Below are 21,513 nucleotides of genomic sequence, written 5' to 3'. Positions count from 1 at the left end.
TATCCTATTTCAAATTCATACAATCACGATATTGAACTTTAAGTTCGGTCAAATACTTTTGCGGTCTTGAAGTGGAACATCAAAAGATTCTTTTTTTTTTTTTAAAGGGACGTTGTTACTTTGAGGCTTTGAAAAAATATATTTATATTGACTTTGTTATATATATTTATTAAATATATTAAAAAAAATATATTTTTGTTTGCTTTAACTGTATGACATTCGATGATTTATTGTACACATTTTTTCATTACATTTTTTTCCACGGTTTTCATTTGCATAAACTAAATTTTATCGGAAATCTTATATATATATTTAGCTTGTCATTGCGATAACGAAAGAATAAGGACTTACTATTTTAAAAATAGAAAAAAATTATGGAAAAAAAAATAATTTAAAATGATAACTAAAAGGTTCGAATAAAATTAATAATTTATCACTTTTTTATCTTTCAAGTCCAAAGTCATTATCTCTTTTACTCTAAATATATAGTTATCTGTTTTTTTTTTCAAGTAAACTTTAACATCGTTCATTCTGACAATTTTACGAAAGTAAAAGAAAAAGTATACATTATAAAAAAGGAAGTTCTTTCTGAACGACTAATAGAATAAGAAATTATTTTCAATTAATTTGAATACATATACATATAGCATGACTATGTACTAAAGAGAGAAAGATCAGTTTATCAGGAATTATATATTTTTTTTTTAGCATAGTAACTACAATATAATAACATAATCATGCGATATTAGCTATGCTTTCTTTTATAAACAGAATGATCCAATTATTTAGTTAGATAATAAATTATCTCGATTTTTTCTTTTTTATTGACAACGTTATCATTATTTGCATTCCATTCTTCGGATAAATAATTAAATCGCAACTGAATGATTAAATAAAGTAATATAAGAGATTATTCTACGAAATTTTATTAGTCGAGGAAGAAACTTGAACGAGATATCTTCCATTCTCGTTCGCGTTCTCTCTCCCTCTCTCTCTCATTTTTTTATTATTTTTGTTAAACGTGATTAATTATTGAAATCGTAAAAAAAAATGGAACGCTGGGCTGGTAAAGTAGCTATAGTTACTGGTGCATCTAGTGGAATAGGATTAGCAATAGCAAAAGCTTTTGTGCTACATGAAGTAGTGGTGATTGGGTTTGCTAGAAGGAAACATAAAATGCAGGTAAACTTGATGAAAAATTATTGAATAGTCCTCGTAAAATGTTATAAACAATTTTCGTCAAAATCCTTAGGAACTATCAATTCAAAACTTTGTTCGCTTTTTTTTTGTTTACATCAAATCTATATTATTTTTGTAATATTATTTTATTTTATGTTACAAATGATTAAAATAGGGAACACATAAATATTGTTCTATTAAAAGACGAAGTGTCAATATGATTATTTCGAAAAAATCGATTTTAACATTGATGTAACTAAAGGTTTCGATGACAACTGTGTGGAACATTTTATATGAATCATTATATTTCTATTATTAAGGGAAACATTAAGATCATTTTTTGATTAGAATGAGATGCAAAATATTAAGGGAAAAAATAAAGGAAAGTTTTATCCATGCGAGTGTGATGTCACAAAGCCCGAAAGTATCGAACAAGCGTTTCAATGGGTTAAGAATACTTTTGGAACAGTTCATATCCTGGTGAATAATGCTGGAGTCGCCATAGATACTAAATTTATGGGTATGAAATGGGAATGGATTAATAATTAGTTGGATAAAATTGACAAAACTTTTCTATAGATTCATCCAGACCTGATTGGCAAAGATTATTCGATGTCAATGTATTAGGATATATCGATTGTACGAAACATGCCGCTAGAATGATGTTAGATTCCGACGTGGAAGGTTATATTGTTAACATAAACAGGTTTGATAATGAATTTTACTAAGTATCTCTATTCTTCATATCGTTGTTATCATCGATTGTCTTTAGATCAAAATAATTGATAGTTAATATCATTCGTAAATTTATATATATATATATATATATATATATATATATATATATATATATATATATATATATAATGTATAATTTTTTATCTCAGCATCTCAGGACATCATCTAGGTACTTCCTCGGTATGTAGTCTTAATTTTTATCCAGCATCCAAATGTGCTGCTGTTGCTGCTACTAAGATAACACAAAAGGAATTATATGGTAGTAAAATTCGAGTGACGGTAAATATGTTGTCAATATTATATATTTAATAATAAATTACCCATCTATAGTCAAATTTTATTTTATATTGAGAGAGAGCAAATATCAATTTTTTCTATAAAACAATAAAATAATATTTAGAAAATAAAGATAATGTTGATCTTAGATAGAATTATCGGGGGTAAAAATATTTAGAAAAAATAATAAAATTATTATTTATTCAAAATTGTTCTTAATACTGCAGAGTATCAGTCCAGGATTAGTATCTACAGAAATCTTTCAAGCCAATAACTTCAACTTTAATCTGAGCTCGAATGTACCCGTGTTGGAATCTGACGATGTTGCAAATGCCGTGATTTATGTAATTGGAACTCCTCAACGCGTGCACATTACTGAATTGATTATTGCACCTTTTGGACAAATTAAATAGTATCAAACATGAAATTATCTGTAGTCTTTTAAATAAGTATGATATTATTATCATATTAAAGTATTATATCATTAAAATATAGTAAGAGTATATATCTGCTTTAAAAATGTAAAAATTGAGTAAAAATTACATCATTGGAGAGAAAAAAAATATTTTTTATTTAATTGTAATGGTACTAATCTCATTATCTACGAAATTACATCAGAAATTAAGTTTCATAATTCTGTTTTCATTGTTTACCCTTGCTTGAATTATGATCTATTTTCAAAGAAACGTCGGTAAGATAGAGAACATTATTCAAGTTGTAGAGAATTTATGAGCAAATATCTACCGAAATTATTAGTTTTTATTTAGGATATTGTTAATCGTATAAATAACATAAAAAAAGATTATACGTGCTGTGTAGTTCAATTTTAGCCGAGTCCAAGTGCTTCGTCAGCAGATCTTACTTTTCTATAAATTTTCTTTGTGTATCTTCTGCAGTTGAGCATGCATTTCTGATATTCATTCTTGTTATTTGCATCGCTATTGTTAATTCACTTACAAAAATTTGTATTTTGTTATGTTTTTTTGTTTTAAAAAATTGACCACTCGATTGCTATTAAAAATAAGCATTAAAGACAATTTTTATTGTTTTCTTAAATACAAAATAATATAATAATTTATAAATTTGTTAATGATATAGTGGTTATATAATGCTTATATAATTATATATAATTTATCTATATATTAATAATAATATTTTATATCCATATATATATATATCCATAACAATAAAATGTTTTTTTATCAATCTTGTATGGCAACCATACAAAAAGTAAGAAAGAAAAAGAAAAAAATAATAAAGATGTTCGTATCCTATATCTAGGAAATTTCACTCGTAAATTTTTTTTATCCTCACGGAGAAAGTTTGTTGAACTCAACCATATTCCTATTTCCAATCAATACATTCATGATATCGAACTTTGACCTCGGCCAAATCCTTTGGCTATCTTGTTACTTTTGAAATAGAACATCAAAGGATTCTTTTCTTTTTGTAAAAAGGATGTCATTACTTCGAGACTTTGAAGAAATTGAAAAAATATATTTATGTTTGTTTCAACTTTATGACATTTGATAATTTATTGCATTTTCATTACTATATTTTTTCATTACTTCCTTTTTTGAAAAATCTACGGTTTTCATTTGCATAAACGAAGTTTTATCGTAAATCTTACATGTGCATTTAGCTTGTTATTGCGATAACGAAAGAATGAGAAGTTGGAAATGAAATGATACAAAATGATAATAAAAGTTTTCATAAAGATAACAGCTTATCAATTTTTTATCTTTCAAGAAGACAAAAGTCTTCATCTTTTTTACTTTTGCGTTATTATCAGTTTTTATCATATAAATTTTTGTTCGTTCGTTTTAAAAGTTTTACAAAAGTGAAAGAAAAATGAAAGAGGAAGAGAGAGAAAACAAGTAGAAATAAAAATAACAAAATTTTATACATTTGGAAAGATATAAGTTTCTCTTCATTTTCTTTTTAATATATAAATTCCATTCATAAAGAGATACGCATCTTAAAAAGAAAAAAGTCATGAACATTTAAATGAACTTAACGTTTCATAGAAACAGATTCTAAATAAGGAAACAAGAGTATAAATGATTTTTATTCGATATGAGTACATGTGTGTGTGTGTGTGTGTGTGTGTGTGTAACATTAGTATGTTTATGGAATTCAAAAAAAAAAAGTTTTTTCTAAACAATTCTATTACAAATTGTTTTTAATCGATACGAATATACGCAAATAAAACATTAGTATATATTACAACAAAAGAAAGTCTTTCTAAACGATTTTAATGAAATAACAAATTATTTTCAATCAATTTTAACACACATATATCATAATCATGTGTTAGAATGTATTCTATAATATGTGAATGTATTTTATATATATGTATTAATGTCTGGAAATTCAGAGATCTTATTATCTTATTTAAATATAAATATTCATTTTCCTTTTTATTTCGATCGTAAGCTTGTATGTTTTTTTGCCTCCCACTTTTCGAGGACGCTATCACCTGATTCTATATAATGTAGTATGAGAGATTCGTATATAACATTTTGTTATTAGTTGAAAAAGAAACTCGAACGATATAACTTTTATTCTTGTTCGCTCTCTCTTTCTCTTTCTCTCTCCTTTTTCTACAATTTCTGTTATACGTGATTAATTATTAAGAACGTAAACAAAAATGGAACGCTGGGCTGGTAAAATAGCTGTAGTTACTGGTGCATCCAGTGGAATTGGATTAGCAATAGTAAAAGCTTTTGTACAAAATGAAATAATAGTGGTTGGATTTGCTAGAAGGAAAAATAAAATGCAGGTAAACTTGATCAAAATTTATCAAAACCCTTAAGAACTATCAATTCAAATCTTTGTTCGATTTTTTTGTTTACATCAAATATGTATTATTTTTGTAATGTTATTTTATCGTGTGTTAAAAATTATTAAAATAGAAAATGTATAAATATTGCTTTATTAAAAAATGAAGTGTCAATACGATTCTTCCTTGCTAAACATGAAGTCAAATAAATTCATTTTTTATGGTTTTAGAAAACAGATGATCATAATTACTATGTAGTTTATTACTTAATCCTAATATATATAATCATAATATTATATAGTTTAATATAAGAAGAAATCGATTTTAATATTGATGTAATTAAAGGTTTCGATGTCAACTATGTGTAATATTTCATATAGATTATTATAATTTTATTACTAAGAAAAACATTAAGAATAAATTTTTTATTAGAGTGAGATGCAAAATGTTAAGGGAAAAAGTAAAGGCAAATTTTATGCATGTGAATGTGACATCACCAAAACCGAAAGTATCGAACAAGCTTTCCAATGGGTTAAGAATAATTTAGGAACAGTTCATATTCTAGTGAATAATGCAGGAGTGGCCATAGATTCCAAATTTATGGGTATGTGTATAATAATATAGATTTTTAATTACTTGGATAGAATTAATAAAATTTTTCCATAGACTCATCCAGACCTGATTGGCAAAGATTATTCGATACCAATGTGTTAGGATATATCGATTGTACCAAACGTGCTGCTAGAATGATGTTAGATTCCGACGTGGAAGGTTATATTGTTAACATAAACAGGTTTGATAATGAATTTTACTAAGTATTTTTTTTTTTTCATATCGTTCTTATCATCGATTAGGTTTTTGGATCAAAATAATTGATAATGAGTATCATTCGTAAATTGTTATATGTGTATTATGTGTATTTATAATATATAATTTTTTTACCGCAGTATCGAAGGGCACAATGTAGTTGCTTTCCCAAATTGTACTCTTAATTTTTACCCAGCGTCAAAATTCGCTGCTGTTGCTGCTACTGAGATTACACAAAAGGAATTATACGGTAGTAAAATTCGAGTGACGGTAAATATATTGTCAATGTTATATATTTAATAATAAGTTGTCTATCTATAATCAAATTTTGTTTCATCTTGACAGTTAAAATATATAAATTTTTGCTATAAAACAAATTGCTTTGAATTTATATAGAATTAAAGAAGGTTAAAAATATTTTAAAAAGCTACTGAAATTATTGTTTATTCAAAATCCTTCTTAACATTTCAGAGTATCAGTCCAGGATTAGTATCTACAGAAATCGGGGAGGCAAATAACTTCAATTTACGTCCGTCATTGATAAATTTACCCACTTTGGAGTCTGATGATATTGCAAGTGCCGTTATTTATGTAATCGGAACTCCGCAACGCGTTCATATTACTGAATTGATTATTAGACCTCTTGGAGAAGTTAAATATGAGTGTTAAACATAAAATTATTTATAATATTTTAAATAAATATTATATTGTCATTATCTGTGTCAAGTCACAATAAGATTTATTTTTTTAGTTATGTAAAAATTATCCAAAACTGCAAAAAAGAGAGATTGTCTTGTTTAATTAATTGTAATATTACTAATCTCATTATTTACAAAATTAGATTAGAAATTAAGTTGTTCGACGATTAGTTTCATTATTCTTCTATCTCGGCTCTGCAATTAATTTCTAACGAAACCTTGATAAGATAAGGAACATTATTCAGATTAGAGAGAATTTTCTAGCAATTGTGCACTAAAATTATTAATTTTAATTTAGAATATTTTCGATTACATAGATAACGTAAAAGACAATTATTGATCGGAATATTTCTTAGCATAGTGAGCTAATAAATTACTCAATCGTTACAGCAATTTGCAATACCAGAAGAGAAAAGAACGTTAGATAATACTTAGTAGAAAAATAATTCGATGTTACTCTTCCGATAGTTTTTACGTATCATTTAAACATGTTATATAATAACTTGACAATATTACACACATATATCAATATAATACAAGTTTTTAATTGAACTATAAAAAGGTGGAGACATCTTAATCATATCTTCTTTTAGATTTATCTTGTTTATTTACTGAAACTCTTGATATTTCTGTAACTGTCGTTGATAAAAAATATTCTCTTTCTGCGTGTATAATTCTCAGTGAAATATGAGAAATAATATAAGACGAAGCTATAAGTAATTTCTTAAAAAAGAGATAAAAGAACATGTTCTTTCAAATTATCACGATATCAATAGTAATTCATGAAAGATGGTAAGAAGAAGGAAAAATAGGAAATGAAGACTCCGATTTTAAGAGACATCGCAAATGTTGTTATTTATGTAATTGGAACTCCGCAACGCGTTCATATTATTGAATTGATTATTAGACTTTTTGGAGAAGTTCAATATTAGAGTTAAATATGAAATTTAGTATAATATTTTCAATAGGTATTATATTAATGTTATTTTCGTAAGAATACAATAAAAATATAATATTTTTAGTAATATAAAAATTGCATCACTGGTAAGAAAAGAAATTGTATTCTTTACTTCATTGTAATATTACTAATCCTATTATCTATAAAATTGTGTTAGAAATTAAGTTTTTCGACTGTGTTAACTTCATTGTTTAGTGTTAATGCTGGCACTACAATCTGTTTTAGAAAGAAATATGTTGGTAAGATGTAGAGTGTTATGCAAGTAGCGTAGAGAGTAAATAATTTTGATCACTATGAATAAATAATAATTCTTTTTCTAAGTGGACACGTAAACGATATACGGAGATTAATTGAGTTTTCTGAATATTATTACTGAAATATAATATTTAAAAGAAGAAGATGATCATTTTATAAACGACGGCATTTTTTGTTCCTTTCGTAATAATTACATCATAATATCATTATTACGTGATATTAGCTATGTATACGAATTCAAGGATTGCAATTTTCTAGTTACATCATATCTTTTTTTATTTCCTTTTTCATCTGCAACGTAGTCTCGGATATAATGATCCTTTGCATTTTATTTCTCGAGAAAAAATTTCCGGGATGATTTGATGGTTAAATAAAGTGACATACGAGATCTATGTTCAGTCGAGAAAGAAACTTCAATGTGATATCATTCTTTCTTTCTCTCTCTCTCTCTCTCCCTCTCTTTTCGTCTTTCGATTTAACGAAATTAGTTATTGAAAACATAAGCAATAATGGAACGCTGGGCTGGTAAAATAGCTGTAGTTACTGGTGCTTCCAGTGGAATGGGATTAGCAATAGCGAAAGCTCTTGTACAAAATGAAGTAATCGTGATCGGATTTGCTAGAAGAAAAAGTAAAATGCAGGTAAACTTGATGAAAAATTATTGAATAGTCCTCGTAAAATGTTATAAACAATTTTCGACAAAATCTTTAGGGACTATCTATTCAAAACTTTCTTTGCTTTTTTTCTGATTGCATCAAATCTATCTTATTTTTGTAAAGTTATTTTATCGTATGTTGGAAATTATTAAAGTAGAAAGCGTATAAATATTGTTCTATTAAAGGATGAAGGGTCAATACGATTTTTTTGAAAAAATTGATTTTAACATTGATGGAACGAAAAGTTTCTATGAAAACTGTTAAATTTTCAAACAAAAAAATAATAATAAGAACAAATTTTTAATTAGAGCGAGATGCAAAATGTTAAAGGAAAAAGTAAAGGAAAGTTCTATGCGTGCGAGTGTGACATCACCAAGACCGAAAGTATCGAACAAGCTTTCCAATGGGTCAAGAATAATTTTGGAACAGTTCATATTCTGGTGAACAATGCTGGGATCTCCTCAGATGCCAAATTTATGGGTATGGATAATTTATAACACAGATTAGTAATTAGTTGGATAAATTGACGAAACTTTTTTATAGATTCATCTAGATCTGATTGGCAAAGATTATTCGATATTAATGTATTAGGATATATCGATTGTAGTAAACGTGCTGCTAAAATGATGTTAGAATCTAACGTGGAATGTTACATTGTTAATATGAACAGGTTTGATAATGAATTTTATTAACATTTTTTTGTTCTTTGTATCATTGTTATTATGGATCGTGTATACACAAAAATAAGTACCAACGAGTATCATTCGTAAATTTTTATATATATATATGTATTTATATTATATACTTTTTTTATCACAGTATTTTAGGACACAATGTTGATCTGCCAGGTTTTACTCTTAACTTTTATCCATCGTCCAAATTTGCTTCCGTTGCTGCTACTGAAATCATACAAAAGGAATTATATGGTAGTAAAATTCGACTGACGGTAAATATAATAACTATATATATATATATATTTAATAATGAATTAATCCTTCATAATCGAAATTTGTATTATATTCAAAAAAAATTATATAATGTGACCTTATCATTTACTGCATATCATTTATCAATTTATGCATATTATATTACGTATACTATATTAAAATACTAATAAATATATTATTATTATATTAATATAATATATGTTAGTATTAGTATACTATATCGTATTAATGAATATAATTGATAGTTAACAAATATTAATCCTTTTTTAAAAAAATGATATAAGGTTTAAGAAATGCATTATTGTTTATCCAAAATCATTCTTAATACTACAGAGTATCAGTCCAGGATTAGTATCTACGAACATAATGCAAGCCAATAACTTTGAGTTAAATGAGTCGTACAAGTCTTTTCCCACATTGGAACCTAATGATGTCGCAAATGCCATTATTTATGTAATTGGAACTCCGCAACGTGTCCACATTACTGAATTGATTATTAGACCTTTTGGAGAAGTTAAGTATGCAAAGTAAACATTTGATTATATATTATATTCAATAAGTATTATATTGTTATCATCTTTGTCAAAATATAATAAAATATGATTTTTTTAATAATGTAGAAATTAACTAAAAATTATATCATTGGAGAAGATAAAAACCGTATTTCTTACTTAATTATAAATATTAATAATAAGTAATTATATATAAATTATCCATATACATATCCATATATAAACTTTTCAAATGAACCTAGTAAGTACTATGAAAAATATTCTAGATAGAGGAATAGAAGAATAAATGATTTCTAATCGATTCCAGTACATACACATATAGCAGTAGTACGCATTAGAAAAAAGAGAATAGAAAAAGGAGAATAGAATAACAAATGATTTCTAATCGATACGAATCTAACGTTATTATGCATTACGGAAAAAGAAAATTTTTCTAAACTATATTAATAGAATAATAAATTATTTTTAATATTATAATAATAAATTATTCTAATATGAATGCATATACTGTGCCTATCTATTTCAAGCAAAAAGATTAGTGTACAAGTAATTTTTTCCTAATTCATAATTATTACGTTATAATATCACGATTAAAGTGATATTAGCTATGTATACATCTATCAACATAAAGATTCCAGTTTTATAGTTACATGATACTGTTTCTTGTTTCCTGTTTTATCTGCAGTGTGACCTTGAATAACAATTCTTCGCTTCCCACTCTTTGAGCAACCAATTAATTGCGCGAACGTATGATTAAATAAAGAGACATACAAAATCTGTTATCAGTCGAGGAAGAAACTTCAACGTGATATTTCTCTCTCTCTCTCTCTCTCTCTCTCTCTCTCTCTCTCTCTCTCCTTTCGCTTACTCTTCTTATCTCTGTTAAGCGTGATTAATTATTGAAATCGTAAAAAAAATGGAACGCTGGGCTGGTAAAGTAGCTATAGTTACTGGTGCATCTAGTGGAATTGGATTAGCAATAGTAAAAGCTTTTGTACAAAATGAAATAGTAGTGGTTGGATTTGCTAGAAGGAAAAATAAAATGCAGGTAAACTTGATCAAAATTTATCGAATGGTCCTCGTAAAATCGATTTTAACATTGATGTAACTAAAGATTTCGATGATAACCTTGTGCAACACTTTATACGCACCATTATATTTTTATTATTAAGGTAAACATTAAGAATATTTTTTGATTAGAGCGAGATGCAGAATGTTAAGGCAAAAGGTAAAGGAAAGTTCTATGCATGCGAGTGTGATGTCACCAAGCCCGAAAGTATCGAACAAGCCTTCCAATGGGTTAAAAATACTTTTGGAATAGTTCATATCCTTGTGAATAATGCAGGAGTGGCCATAGATTCCAAATTTATGGGTATGTGTATAATAATATAGATTTTTAATTACTTGGATAGAATTAATAAAATCTTTCCATAGATTCATCCAGACCTGATTGGCAAAGATTATTCGATGTAAATGTATTAGGATATATCGATTGTACTAAACGTGCCGCTAGAATGATGTTAGATTCTGATGTGGAAGGTTACATTATTAACATGAACAGGTTTGCTAATAAATTTCACGAAGTATTTCTCTTCTTCGTATCTTTGTTATAATCGATCATTTTTAGATCAAAATAATTAATAGCGAATATTATTCATAAATTTTTATATATATACATATTTATAGTATATAATTTTTTTATCGTAGTATCGCAGGACACTATCTAGATACTTTCCCAGGTTGTAGTCTTAACTTTTACCCAGCATCCAAATTTGCTTCCGTTGCTGCTACTGAGATCACACAAAAGGAATTACATGGTAGTAAAATTCGTGTAACGGTAAATACAATGTCAATCTTATATATTTGATACATTAATTCTCTATAATCAAGTTTTTTTTCCACGTTTAAAAAACAATTATTGAGTTTGAAAAAATTATAGAGTATATATATTATATAAATATATATAATTATTATACTATATTATATTACTAAGTATATTTATATATAATATATTATAATATAATATAATGTATATATGTTTACATATAATATATTAAAGTATTAATAATTTTTATTGATAATTAGCAAACATTAATTTTTGCTATAAAGTAATGAAATAATATTTGATACTTAATAATTGTAGAAAATATATATAACTTCGAACTTACATAGAATTATAGAGGATTAAAAATCTTTAGAAAAAATAGTGAAATTATTGTTTATTCCAAATTGTTCTTAATACTACAGAGTATCAGTCCAGGATTAGTATCTACAGAAATCTTTGATGCCAATAACTTTAATGTAAAATCTCTCATGGATTTACCAGCATTGGAAGCTGAAGACATCGCAAATGCTGTTATTTATGTAATTGGAACTCCGCAACGCGTTCATATTACTGAATTGATTATTAGACCTCTTGGAGAAGTTCAATATTAGTGCTAAACATGAACAAGTATAATATTTTTAATAGGTATTATATTATTATTATTTTCGTAAGAATGCAATAATAGTATATTTTCAGTAATGTAAAAATTAATTAAAAATTGCATCACTGAAGAGAAAGGAGATTGTATTCTTTACTTAATTGTAATATTACTAATTCCATTATTTACAAAATTGTGTTAAAAATTAAGTTTTTCGACTATTAACTACATTGTTTAGCAATATTGGTATTACTATTTATTTTCAAAGAAATGTTCGTAAGGTAGAGAGCATTATTCCAGTTAAAGAGAATTTACGAGCAATTGTGTACTAAAATTATTAATTTTTATTTAGGATATCGTCAATTGTGTGTCGTATAAATACACATATGACATTGTATGTCGAATAAATAACATAAAACATGATTATTAATTAGAAAATTTCTTTTATTGTACTGACAACGAATTACGCAGTCGTTACAACACGTTGCAATACCAGAAGAAAGATATGAGGATATTAGAAAATGTACACAGACAGTAGAGAAATAATTCGACGTTACTTCGGATAGTTTTTATATATTATTTAAGCATGTTGTGTAATAACGTAACAATATAGAGTTTTCATCTAAACTATAGAAAGTTGGAGATGGGTTAATAGTATATTTTCTTAGGTTTATTTTGTATATCTGATATAAGTTAATCTTTGAGTATCGTGATTCTCATTAATTAAAAATATTTTTCATGTGCGAGTTTTATTTTCTGTAAGATTAGATAAATGATATATTTTGTGTTAGATAAATAAAAACCTAAACAGAACAAAATTACACTTGTCTATTTACAAAAGATAAAAAAGGAACATACTTTTTAAATGTATCAAGATGTGAATGTTTTATAAGAAATGAGAAGGAAAAAATAAATTAGGAAAAGAAGACTCCGATCATCATCAAGATTAATCTTGATTAAAGTTTTTAAATATCTTAAAAAAAGTTCTTTCCACGTCTGTTTCTATCCGTGTTAATCTTAGCCTGTCGTGCAGCCTCGGTTGCCATGTCGGCTGCTCGCTTCGTCTCCGCCAGTTCGACTTTTGCCGTTTGCAATCGCTTCACTAGTTCTTCCACCCTTTCTCTGGATGCCTCCAGTAGATCTTCTTTTTCTTCAAGCTCCCTTTTTGCACCTTCAGCGGTTGTTCGTGCACTTCCCATATTCACATTCGCTATTTGTATCGCTTGTGCTATCGTCTTGATCTGCAAAATTTGTATTTTGTATGTTGATTACTTTTCCTTTTAGAAAATCAATCACTTTTGTCACCAAGAAAAAACATTTAGGAAAATTTCTGAATAAAATAATAATAGTTATATAATTATATATAATTTGTGCATATACTAATAGCAATATTGTAAGATAAAAGAAATTAACGACAATAACATGTATATCTTTTTACAGGAAAATAATTGTAGTTACATAATTATTACATATATAAGCATTGTATATTTGGTTGAACATAATTTATATATAATTATTGTCATATAAGTATATGGTATACAACTGTCATATGGTAATAATTATAAACAAGGAGACGTAAAAATTTTGATAATTATGAATAAGTAGTAATTTTCTGATGTGCGTAAATCCCATACAAAGATCAATTAAGTTTTTTGAAAAGAAATGATATATTTTTATTTAAATAAATAATTAATTAAATTTAAATAATTAAAATAAAATTTACATAATTATTAAAAAATTTGAATGATTTTAATTACTTAGTCTTTATTACAAAGGAAAAGAAAAAATTCAATTTTAATAATTATTAACAAAATTGATTTTATCATAACAATATTATTGCAATATTTAAATAAATAAAGAATAAATTACCCTTGAAAATGGTGTTGGTTTCAAGTCTCTACGACTTTCCGTTCCGAAGTTATCATCTTCAAAAGATTTCCATTCATAATTTGCATAGTACAGCTGTCGTAGTAATAGTAGTAGTAGTAGTAGTAGGACCGCGTAAATTCTCGGAATTTATATAGGTCAGTGTGTCACCGAGCGGGTATGAATGAAATTATATGGGTCATTGTATTCACGTTATATCTTTCCTTTACGTGGGAATATCTCCGAAACTAAAAGTCGTAGAAACTTGATTCAAATACCGTTCGAAAGGGAAGAATTTTTTCTATTTTTTAACGTATTGTTTATAATTTATTATCAATTTGTTATAAACAATTTTTATAAACAAATTTTTACAAAATGAATTCATTTTATTTTAATAAAAAAGAAAATAAGTGTCGTTTGATTTATAAAATTACAATAAATTAATAAACAATTAATAAACAAATTGTTTTTTTATATTCAAAGTGTTTTGATGATATTCAAAGATATAATATTAATCCTCATATGTAAAGATATATTGTTTTCGGAAGATACTTGTAATGCAGAAAGTTAATATTATAAATAATTATATAAACTAAATAAGTTTCTTCCTTCTCAAATTTAATCAATACTACTTTAAAAAATAATTCATATATTTTATAATAATCGTTTACGTGAACGTAGCTTGCTATAGTATCAATATTGACGTTTTAACAATAGTAAATTTAAGATTGAAATTTGATCGTGATTCAGAGAAGTTACTTTATTATTTGATTCTATCGCTGAATATCGCGAAACAATCGATGTACGTATGTTTCATAGAAAATTTGAAAGAATAGATTATTTCTGACCTGCTCTTGAGCCTGTCTTGCTGCTTTCATAGCAGAATTCGCGTTTTCTTGAGTAAGTTGGAGTGATGAACTTTCTTCCTGGATTACAGTCTCTGTTTCCTTTGCCTCTCGTTCGAGTTGCTCCACTATTGCTTCTTTCGCAGCAAGTGCTGCATTTGCTGCTTTCGCTGCCTGTATCGCTTTACTTGCTAGCTGACTTTTTACCTTAACACCAATTCAAAAGGTTTAGTTTTTTGTATTTTAAGTGTTTTGTGTATTTTAATTTTTTTTCTTAATTTATTATAAGGTTTTATTGTTGTTGTTATTATTATTATTATTATTATTATTATTATTATTATTATTATTATTATTATTATTATTATTATTATTATTGTTATTGTTGTTGTATTATGAGAATCGTAAAATTATCTAAAAAGGATTATGTTATATAGCAAATTTTGTTATAATATAATTACAATGCATGATAAATAATTATTGACAATATTTCATTTTTATTGAATATTAAATATAATATATCATAATATTTATGGAACATATTAAAATAATTCTTTTACATCTTTTTTTTTCAGGCAACTTAGAAATAATGTTCTTTTTTATATAAAACCACTCTTTCTCTAAATTTGAAGGGAATAATGATAAAATCAATTGATAAATACTCCGCATACATTAGAATGTAGAGAATTCTTTTCGTCCGTTTAGTCAGATCACGAGATCAGGCACGTGCTTAGCTACAGTCTAACGAAAGTGATCACGTTTGAAGTAAATAAGTACGTATCTACTTTTATTTAAGAAGTAAAGAAAAAAACTATTTCTTCAAAGTAGGAGAACGGTCAAGATAGTGTCCAGAATTGTACAATAATTCGTATTCGTATCCATTTGAAACGAATTATAAATATCGCTTAACGATTAAAAGATATTTCGATATTTTAGATGTTCTCTGAACAATAATTTTGCTTTCTAATGAAAGATTATTAATGATAACTCTTATTTATCAAAATATCACATATGTATGTGTATAATATACATATACATATATATATTTACAATATTGATTCACGATAGAAGTTAATTTCGATACATCTTGAAATGAGATTCGACTTGAATTCGATCGATCGATTTTATTTACTGGCCATGACTTAACGAGGACGAAAGTTTATCTCGATCGTGTAGGTGTATAAACTAGTTTTAGAGAAGGCATATATATAACTAAACGTGTGCCATGATCGCTCGATAAGTGCATTTTATGAACTTCCTACGTCGAAGTATCTATCTTTGGATATTTCTAATATAATATTCGAACTTTTAGTATATATCATATTTACAAAATTTTTTTATTTTTTTACTGAAAATTTTGAAATTACTTATCGTATAAACCAATATTATATTATTATTTATTCTTTACAATAGTGTTAATATCTTATGTTCGTCAAAAGTTATCCAATTAAATAACAAATCTGTAACTCACTGTTACGATATTCAAAATTATATGTTGGCATATATATATATATATATATATATATATATATATATACACACACACACACACATACACACACACATGTATTTCTGTATAAAGTTCTAGAAAGGTAGAAGAAAATCGGCGAACCGTGACAGCACGTTTGTATCTGAGTCACGATTTCAATGTAAATGTCAGCGAGAATGTAAGACGAAGGTATCAATGATAGGTATAAATATTATCAATGTGAGATCGCTTTAAAAAGCTTATCGTGAGCGTGGAAATTATGACTAAAGCGTGAGAATCTTTCGAAAGATTCTCATATATATACACGCATTTCTTCTTTTCTTTAATAAATAATAATTTTAAAAAAAGGAGAAAAAAGGAATTAATTTTGTGCAATATAAAAAATTCATAATTACTCGAATTGAATAATTAAAATCGATCTTACAAATGATTTGTGATTCATGATTTTCATCATCACAGAGTAATCCAACGTCGTCTCTCTTTTTCTTTTTTTGATCTTTTTTATTTTTATTTATTTATTTATTTTTTTTTTTTTTTTTTTAATAATACTTACTTGATGAGATGCTTGTGCACCCGCAGGATTTTGTGCATCCTGTGCAGCTTTGGCATCCTCTGCAGCTTTTTGAGCGATACCGACGATTTGATGTGAATTTTTTGGAATCACATCTAACCTATCAGACTGAAAATTTTTATATTGTGAAAGATTTCGTAGTTTTCCTTTTGATTGATTTAATCAAGTTGATTTACCTTTCTTATATTTCTATTTTTTTCTGTTGCGTTCGAGCCTTTAAAAATAACTAAAAACGATATTTTATTCGATAAAAAGTATTCTAATGATTAATTTTGAAAATTAATATATATATATATATATATATATATATATATACATATATATATACAGATTGCTACTAACATGCATATACGATTAACAAGAGAATTATCTTCATTCCTTAAAGGTATCTTCTTAAATTGTGTTCCTTCATGATGCAAATGAAATAATCTTATCTGTGTTTAATATAAAAACGTCATCTAAACATCTGAAGTTGATTGATAATCTCGAACATTTATTAATAGCTCTTTTATAATAAAATGTTTAGATATGTGTATACATATGAAAGTATGATAATACATCAAGATTAATCTTATTTATTTGTAATTTAAAGTTTCATTCGCCTTTAAAAATGATTAAAAATACTTCATAAACAAGTTACAAATTTATTTTAATATATATAATATTTGTAATAACAGATCAACACAAAAAGGAGTTATTATGTCTGTATAAGTGGTGTAATCCATTTCTTCAATTCATTGTAATATTTTAAATTAAAAAAAATAAATCTGTATATTTTTTATGTATTATATCCTGTATTTTATGTATTATACAGTGGCAGAAATTAACCCCAGCTATTTTTTGCTGTATTTTTGTAATTGTCCTTGTATGCTAAAATCTTCATTTTGCTACAAACGTAATAATTGTTATATCAAACACAATATGCAGATAAAATTTTTATTATTTTGTACTTTTATTCGTTTTAATCGAATATACAGCACATATAGGTACATATACACGACATATACCAGATATAATAAATATTATTATAAAAAGGAAAAAAAAAGAAAAAAAAAAGAAAAAAAGAAAAAAAATAGATCTTCGGACAGCAGCAATTAAAAACTAAATAAAGTACTCTCTTTATTTATAATCTATTTTAGGGACTTAAAAAAAGAACGTCACTTCACGTTCAAGTTAACTTCCTTCTCTTTCTTCTTCTTCTTCTTTTCCTTTCTATTTTATTTTTTCCAGTTTGTCGATACTTCCGGTTTGAATTCTCGGAGGATCTCGAGCGTAACAACGACTTCCTTTTGTTGCGGCCTGCGTTGGCCTTTGCTTCGTGAGCAGCCTCATTTGCTTGGGCCGCAGCGCGATTTGTATTCGCTAAATCTTGTTTAGCAGCTCGTAATTCGCTGGTCAGTTCCTCGAGACGTCTTTTTGCCGCCTCGAGTAATTCTTCCTTCTCATGTAGCGATCTTTGTGCACCATCAGCTGCCATTTTGGAATTCGCTGCGTTTCCCTTTGCCGTTTGCATCGCACGTGTGAGTGTCTTCAGCTGTCGAAGCCCCATCAACCCAATCGATTATTGTAAATCATTATAAGTAATTATATAAGTAAATCATCGTATCGTTATCTTTATATTAATAATCTTGGAATTTTTCATGAATATTTTATATATACATAAATAATATTAGTTTTTAATTATGATAATATAGTATTGAATTGGCAAATAAGTGATATTATAATTTTCAGTAATAATTCCAAGATTACAAATTTAAACATGACAATATGTGTATGTGTGTGTATTTAATTCATAATGACTTCTGTTTCCGGATCTTTTGGTAGGTCGTTGTACTTTTTTAACAAGCTGACGAAACCATCGAGAGGTACGTAAGGTATTTGATAATTAATAGAAACGAGAAATGCAATTCTCAGAAGAAACAATTCTCGTCCCATTTTGTCCATATAACAGGATAACAGAAATAATTCAAATTGATAAAAAGTTTTTTTTAGAACATGGGCATTTTCTCAAGGGATCATGACGAAGAAAGGATACTGACAACAAAAAAAGCGTTTGAAAAAGATTAGAAAGCGTTGGTGACTAGATATGGTAAGGTGAATCGAACAAGTTGCATATTTCTAGAATGCACACTTTGATCAGCTGGATCTGGTCGATCTATCTTTGTTGATCATTAACCGATACAACGATTTCATTTAAATAAATTCTTTCGTATTCCATTAGTTTGAGAATAATTTAGAATGATTCCAAATTAATTAAATCAAAAAGAAATCTAAGAAAAAGAAAACAAAAAATGATAGATTTCATAACAATATGATTGAAATAATGATTGTTAGAAAGATCTATTTTTATATGTATTTATTATTATAAAAAACAATAATAAATAAATTGTTCCGTTTCATATACTTGTCAAATTATTTAATAGAAACTTTTTTATTATTTTATGATGCAATTAAATGAACTAAAATTAATAATAAATGAATTTAACTGTTTTGTTAAAAATGTTTCAATAAATAGGTGAATATGATAAAAAAAGAACATTGGTAGTTCTAAACCATACTTGTTTTAATAATGTTTAATTAACGTTTATCTGCCAGCATCGACACATCGATATTTTTTTTTGAATTGGAATTCAGTTTATTATTAAACGAATGCAAAGGAGAAAAAGAGCGTGGTCGATTAATATGCGAAAGAAATAATCTGAGACAAAAAGAGTCGGAAGGGAAGAGAGAAGGAAGGAGAAGGAGAGAGGAGAGAGAGAGAGAGAGAGAGAGAGAGAGAGAGAAAGAGAAAGAGTATATGACATCAAATCTCCATAAAAAGATTTTTCATAATTGATAGCTGACAATGATAATAATTTTCATAGAATATTATAGTTACCTATAGTTGCGTAGGAAGAAATAAATAGAGTTCAATGAAAATTGCAACAACTCAACTGTCGATGTTTCATACATTGACGGATAGAATGAAAAAGAGAGAAGGGAAAAGAAAGGAGGGAGGAATACCCTTGACTCCCTTCGACGAGTCACTATGAAACGAGGATATATCGATCCTGGGAAGACCTACTTATCTTGTCTGGTCGTTTCCTTCTTCTATGTGCGTACGCAAACTGGCGAATGGAAAAAGTATGACTAGGATATTAAAAGAGATTAACCATAGCCTTGAGCTACGTTCTATTACCAAAGAGATTGCGTAGGAAGTTGTAAATTTCTTCTGGTTAAATTCTTTTTATACATTAAGTATACCTACTACACCTGTACCACGATATATATTTTTCCTTTTTCCTCGAAGATAATATCAGGCTTATCAGGTTTAAACTGAAATTTCTTCGGATTCAATTACGAAAATTACAGCTTCAATTACGTATGTTTTGTTCGAATATTTTTGATTTTTTTTCCTTTTCTTTTTCCTTTCTTTTTCTTAAAAAATTCGTTGTCCTTCTACTTATTTATAATTTTTCATTTCTTTTTCTTTTTTCGAAGTTCTTAGAAGAGACATATTGGCATTTCATTTTTTGTTCATTTTTACCTGATCTTGTGATTCTTTAGCGGCTTCAATAGCAGCATTAACGTTAGATTTCGCTTGCTGTAAAGACCCCATTTCTTCTTCAACTACCGTTTCGGATTCCCTCACTTCTTCTTCTAATTGCTGAACTATTGCTTCTTTCCCTGACAATGCTGCTTCAGCAGCTCTTGCAGCTTGCAATGCCTTCTCTGCCAATTGTGCTTTCACCTTAAATTTCGATCATGATTATTATTATTATTTGAATCTTCATGAATTTAAGATGAAGACGATGGTATATTTTTAATTGTTAAAGATGAAAGAATAAAATAGAATATTTCCGAAAACTAGGATGATCAAAAGGATAGTAAAAACGTTAAATATTTTTTTATTAAAATAAAAATTAGTGTTAATAAGTACTTGATGTGCTGCTTGCTGACCAGCCATATTTTGAGCTTCTGAGGCAGCTTTAGCTTCCTCTGCAGCTTTCTGAGCAATGTTGGTAGCTTTCTCAATAGTTTTTTTCGGGTTTTTTGCATGACAAGATGGACCATTTTCCACTAACCGAACATTCCTATGATTCTTATAATTCAATTGAAATCAATATAAATTAACGTATTAAAAACGAAAAAATATAAATGTATTTGTTTTTTTTCTTTTTTTTTTTTAACACTATCATTACCGATTCGACTGAAGTTCTTTGAACTCGTACGCAGTCGAGCTTACCGATCATCAGCATAACTAAAATATGAATGATCGTACATTGTGGTTAAGAAAATAACGAAACAAAACAAAAAATTTTATTTTAAGATACTTACCGATGTAAGATAAAAAAAGAATACGATACATTTTAACCGAGTGACCGTGCTAAGAAGAATTTTATGAAAAATCTTTTTATGGAGCCCATATCTCGCCTTATTAAATTCAATCGATTTGTGTCGATCGAACGGGTCTATTGGTTAGAAGACATATATCGAGCGGGAAAACGATTGAAATACGATTTTATCGAACTGTT

At 27.0% G+C, this 21,513-nt stretch overlaps 5 protein-coding genes across 5 annotated transcripts; 4 read left to right on the top strand and 1 right to left on the bottom strand.

The window, feature by feature from the left end:
- The first annotated feature begins 921 nt into the window (after positions 1–921).
- Positions 922–2,758, top strand: LOC127066143 (farnesol dehydrogenase-like). The gene is made up of 5 exons (XM_050999507.1): positions 922–1,182; positions 1,528–1,699; positions 1,759–1,885; positions 2,067–2,196; positions 2,421–2,758. Exons 1-5 carry the CDS (start codon positions 1,051–1,053, stop codon positions 2,604–2,606), a joined length of 747 nt encoding a protein of 248 aa, XP_050855464.1. The 5' UTR covers positions 922–1,050; the 3' UTR covers positions 2,607–2,758.
- A 138-nt stretch (positions 2,759–2,896) lies between these two features.
- Positions 2,897–6,498, top strand: LOC127066140 (farnesol dehydrogenase-like). The gene is made up of 5 exons (XM_050999503.1): positions 2,897–4,975; positions 5,408–5,579; positions 5,642–5,768; positions 5,923–6,052; positions 6,254–6,498. The coding sequence occupies exons 1-5, from the start codon at positions 4,844–4,846 to the stop codon at positions 6,449–6,451; spliced, it is 759 nt and encodes a 252-aa protein (XP_050855460.1). The 5' UTR covers positions 2,897–4,843; the 3' UTR covers positions 6,452–6,498.
- Positions 6,499–7,953: 1,455 nt separating this feature from the next.
- Positions 7,954–9,954, top strand: LOC127066141 (farnesol dehydrogenase-like). The gene is made up of 5 exons (XM_050999504.1): positions 7,954–8,334; positions 8,658–8,829; positions 8,893–9,019; positions 9,169–9,295; positions 9,630–9,954. Exons 1-5 carry the CDS (start codon positions 8,203–8,205, stop codon positions 9,825–9,827), a joined length of 756 nt encoding a protein of 251 aa, XP_050855461.1. The 5' UTR covers positions 7,954–8,202; the 3' UTR covers positions 9,828–9,954.
- Positions 9,955–10,097: 143 nt separating this feature from the next.
- On the top strand, positions 10,098–12,654 carry LOC127066142 (farnesol dehydrogenase-like). The gene is made up of 5 exons (XM_050999505.1): positions 10,098–10,856; positions 11,009–11,180; positions 11,243–11,369; positions 11,516–11,645; positions 12,056–12,654. The coding sequence occupies exons 1-5, from the start codon at positions 10,725–10,727 to the stop codon at positions 12,242–12,244; spliced, it is 750 nt and encodes a 249-aa protein (XP_050855462.1). The 5' UTR covers positions 10,098–10,724; the 3' UTR covers positions 12,245–12,654.
- Positions 12,655–13,205: 551 nt separating this feature from the next.
- On the bottom strand, positions 13,206–21,262 carry LOC127066197 (restin homolog). The gene is made up of 10 exons (XM_050999623.1): positions 21,225–21,262; positions 20,919–21,072; positions 20,526–20,729; positions 18,241–18,533; positions 17,828–17,886; positions 17,328–17,405; positions 17,176–17,213; positions 16,982–17,107; positions 14,946–15,149; positions 13,206–13,472 (listed from the first exon to the last, which is right to left on the bottom strand). Exons 1-10 carry the CDS (start codon positions 21,260–21,262, stop codon positions 13,206–13,208), a joined length of 1,461 nt encoding a protein of 486 aa, XP_050855580.1.
- Positions 21,263–21,513: the final 251 nt, after the last annotated feature.

Source organism: Vespula vulgaris, chromosome 9 (assembly GCF_905475345.1).
Source record: "Vespula vulgaris chromosome 9, iyVesVulg1.1, whole genome shotgun sequence".
Lineage (NCBI taxonomy): Eukaryota > Metazoa > Arthropoda > Insecta > Hymenoptera > Vespidae > Vespula > Vespula vulgaris.
Note: the sequence above shows the minus strand (reverse complement) of the source record. Positions and strands in the feature narration are given on the sequence as shown.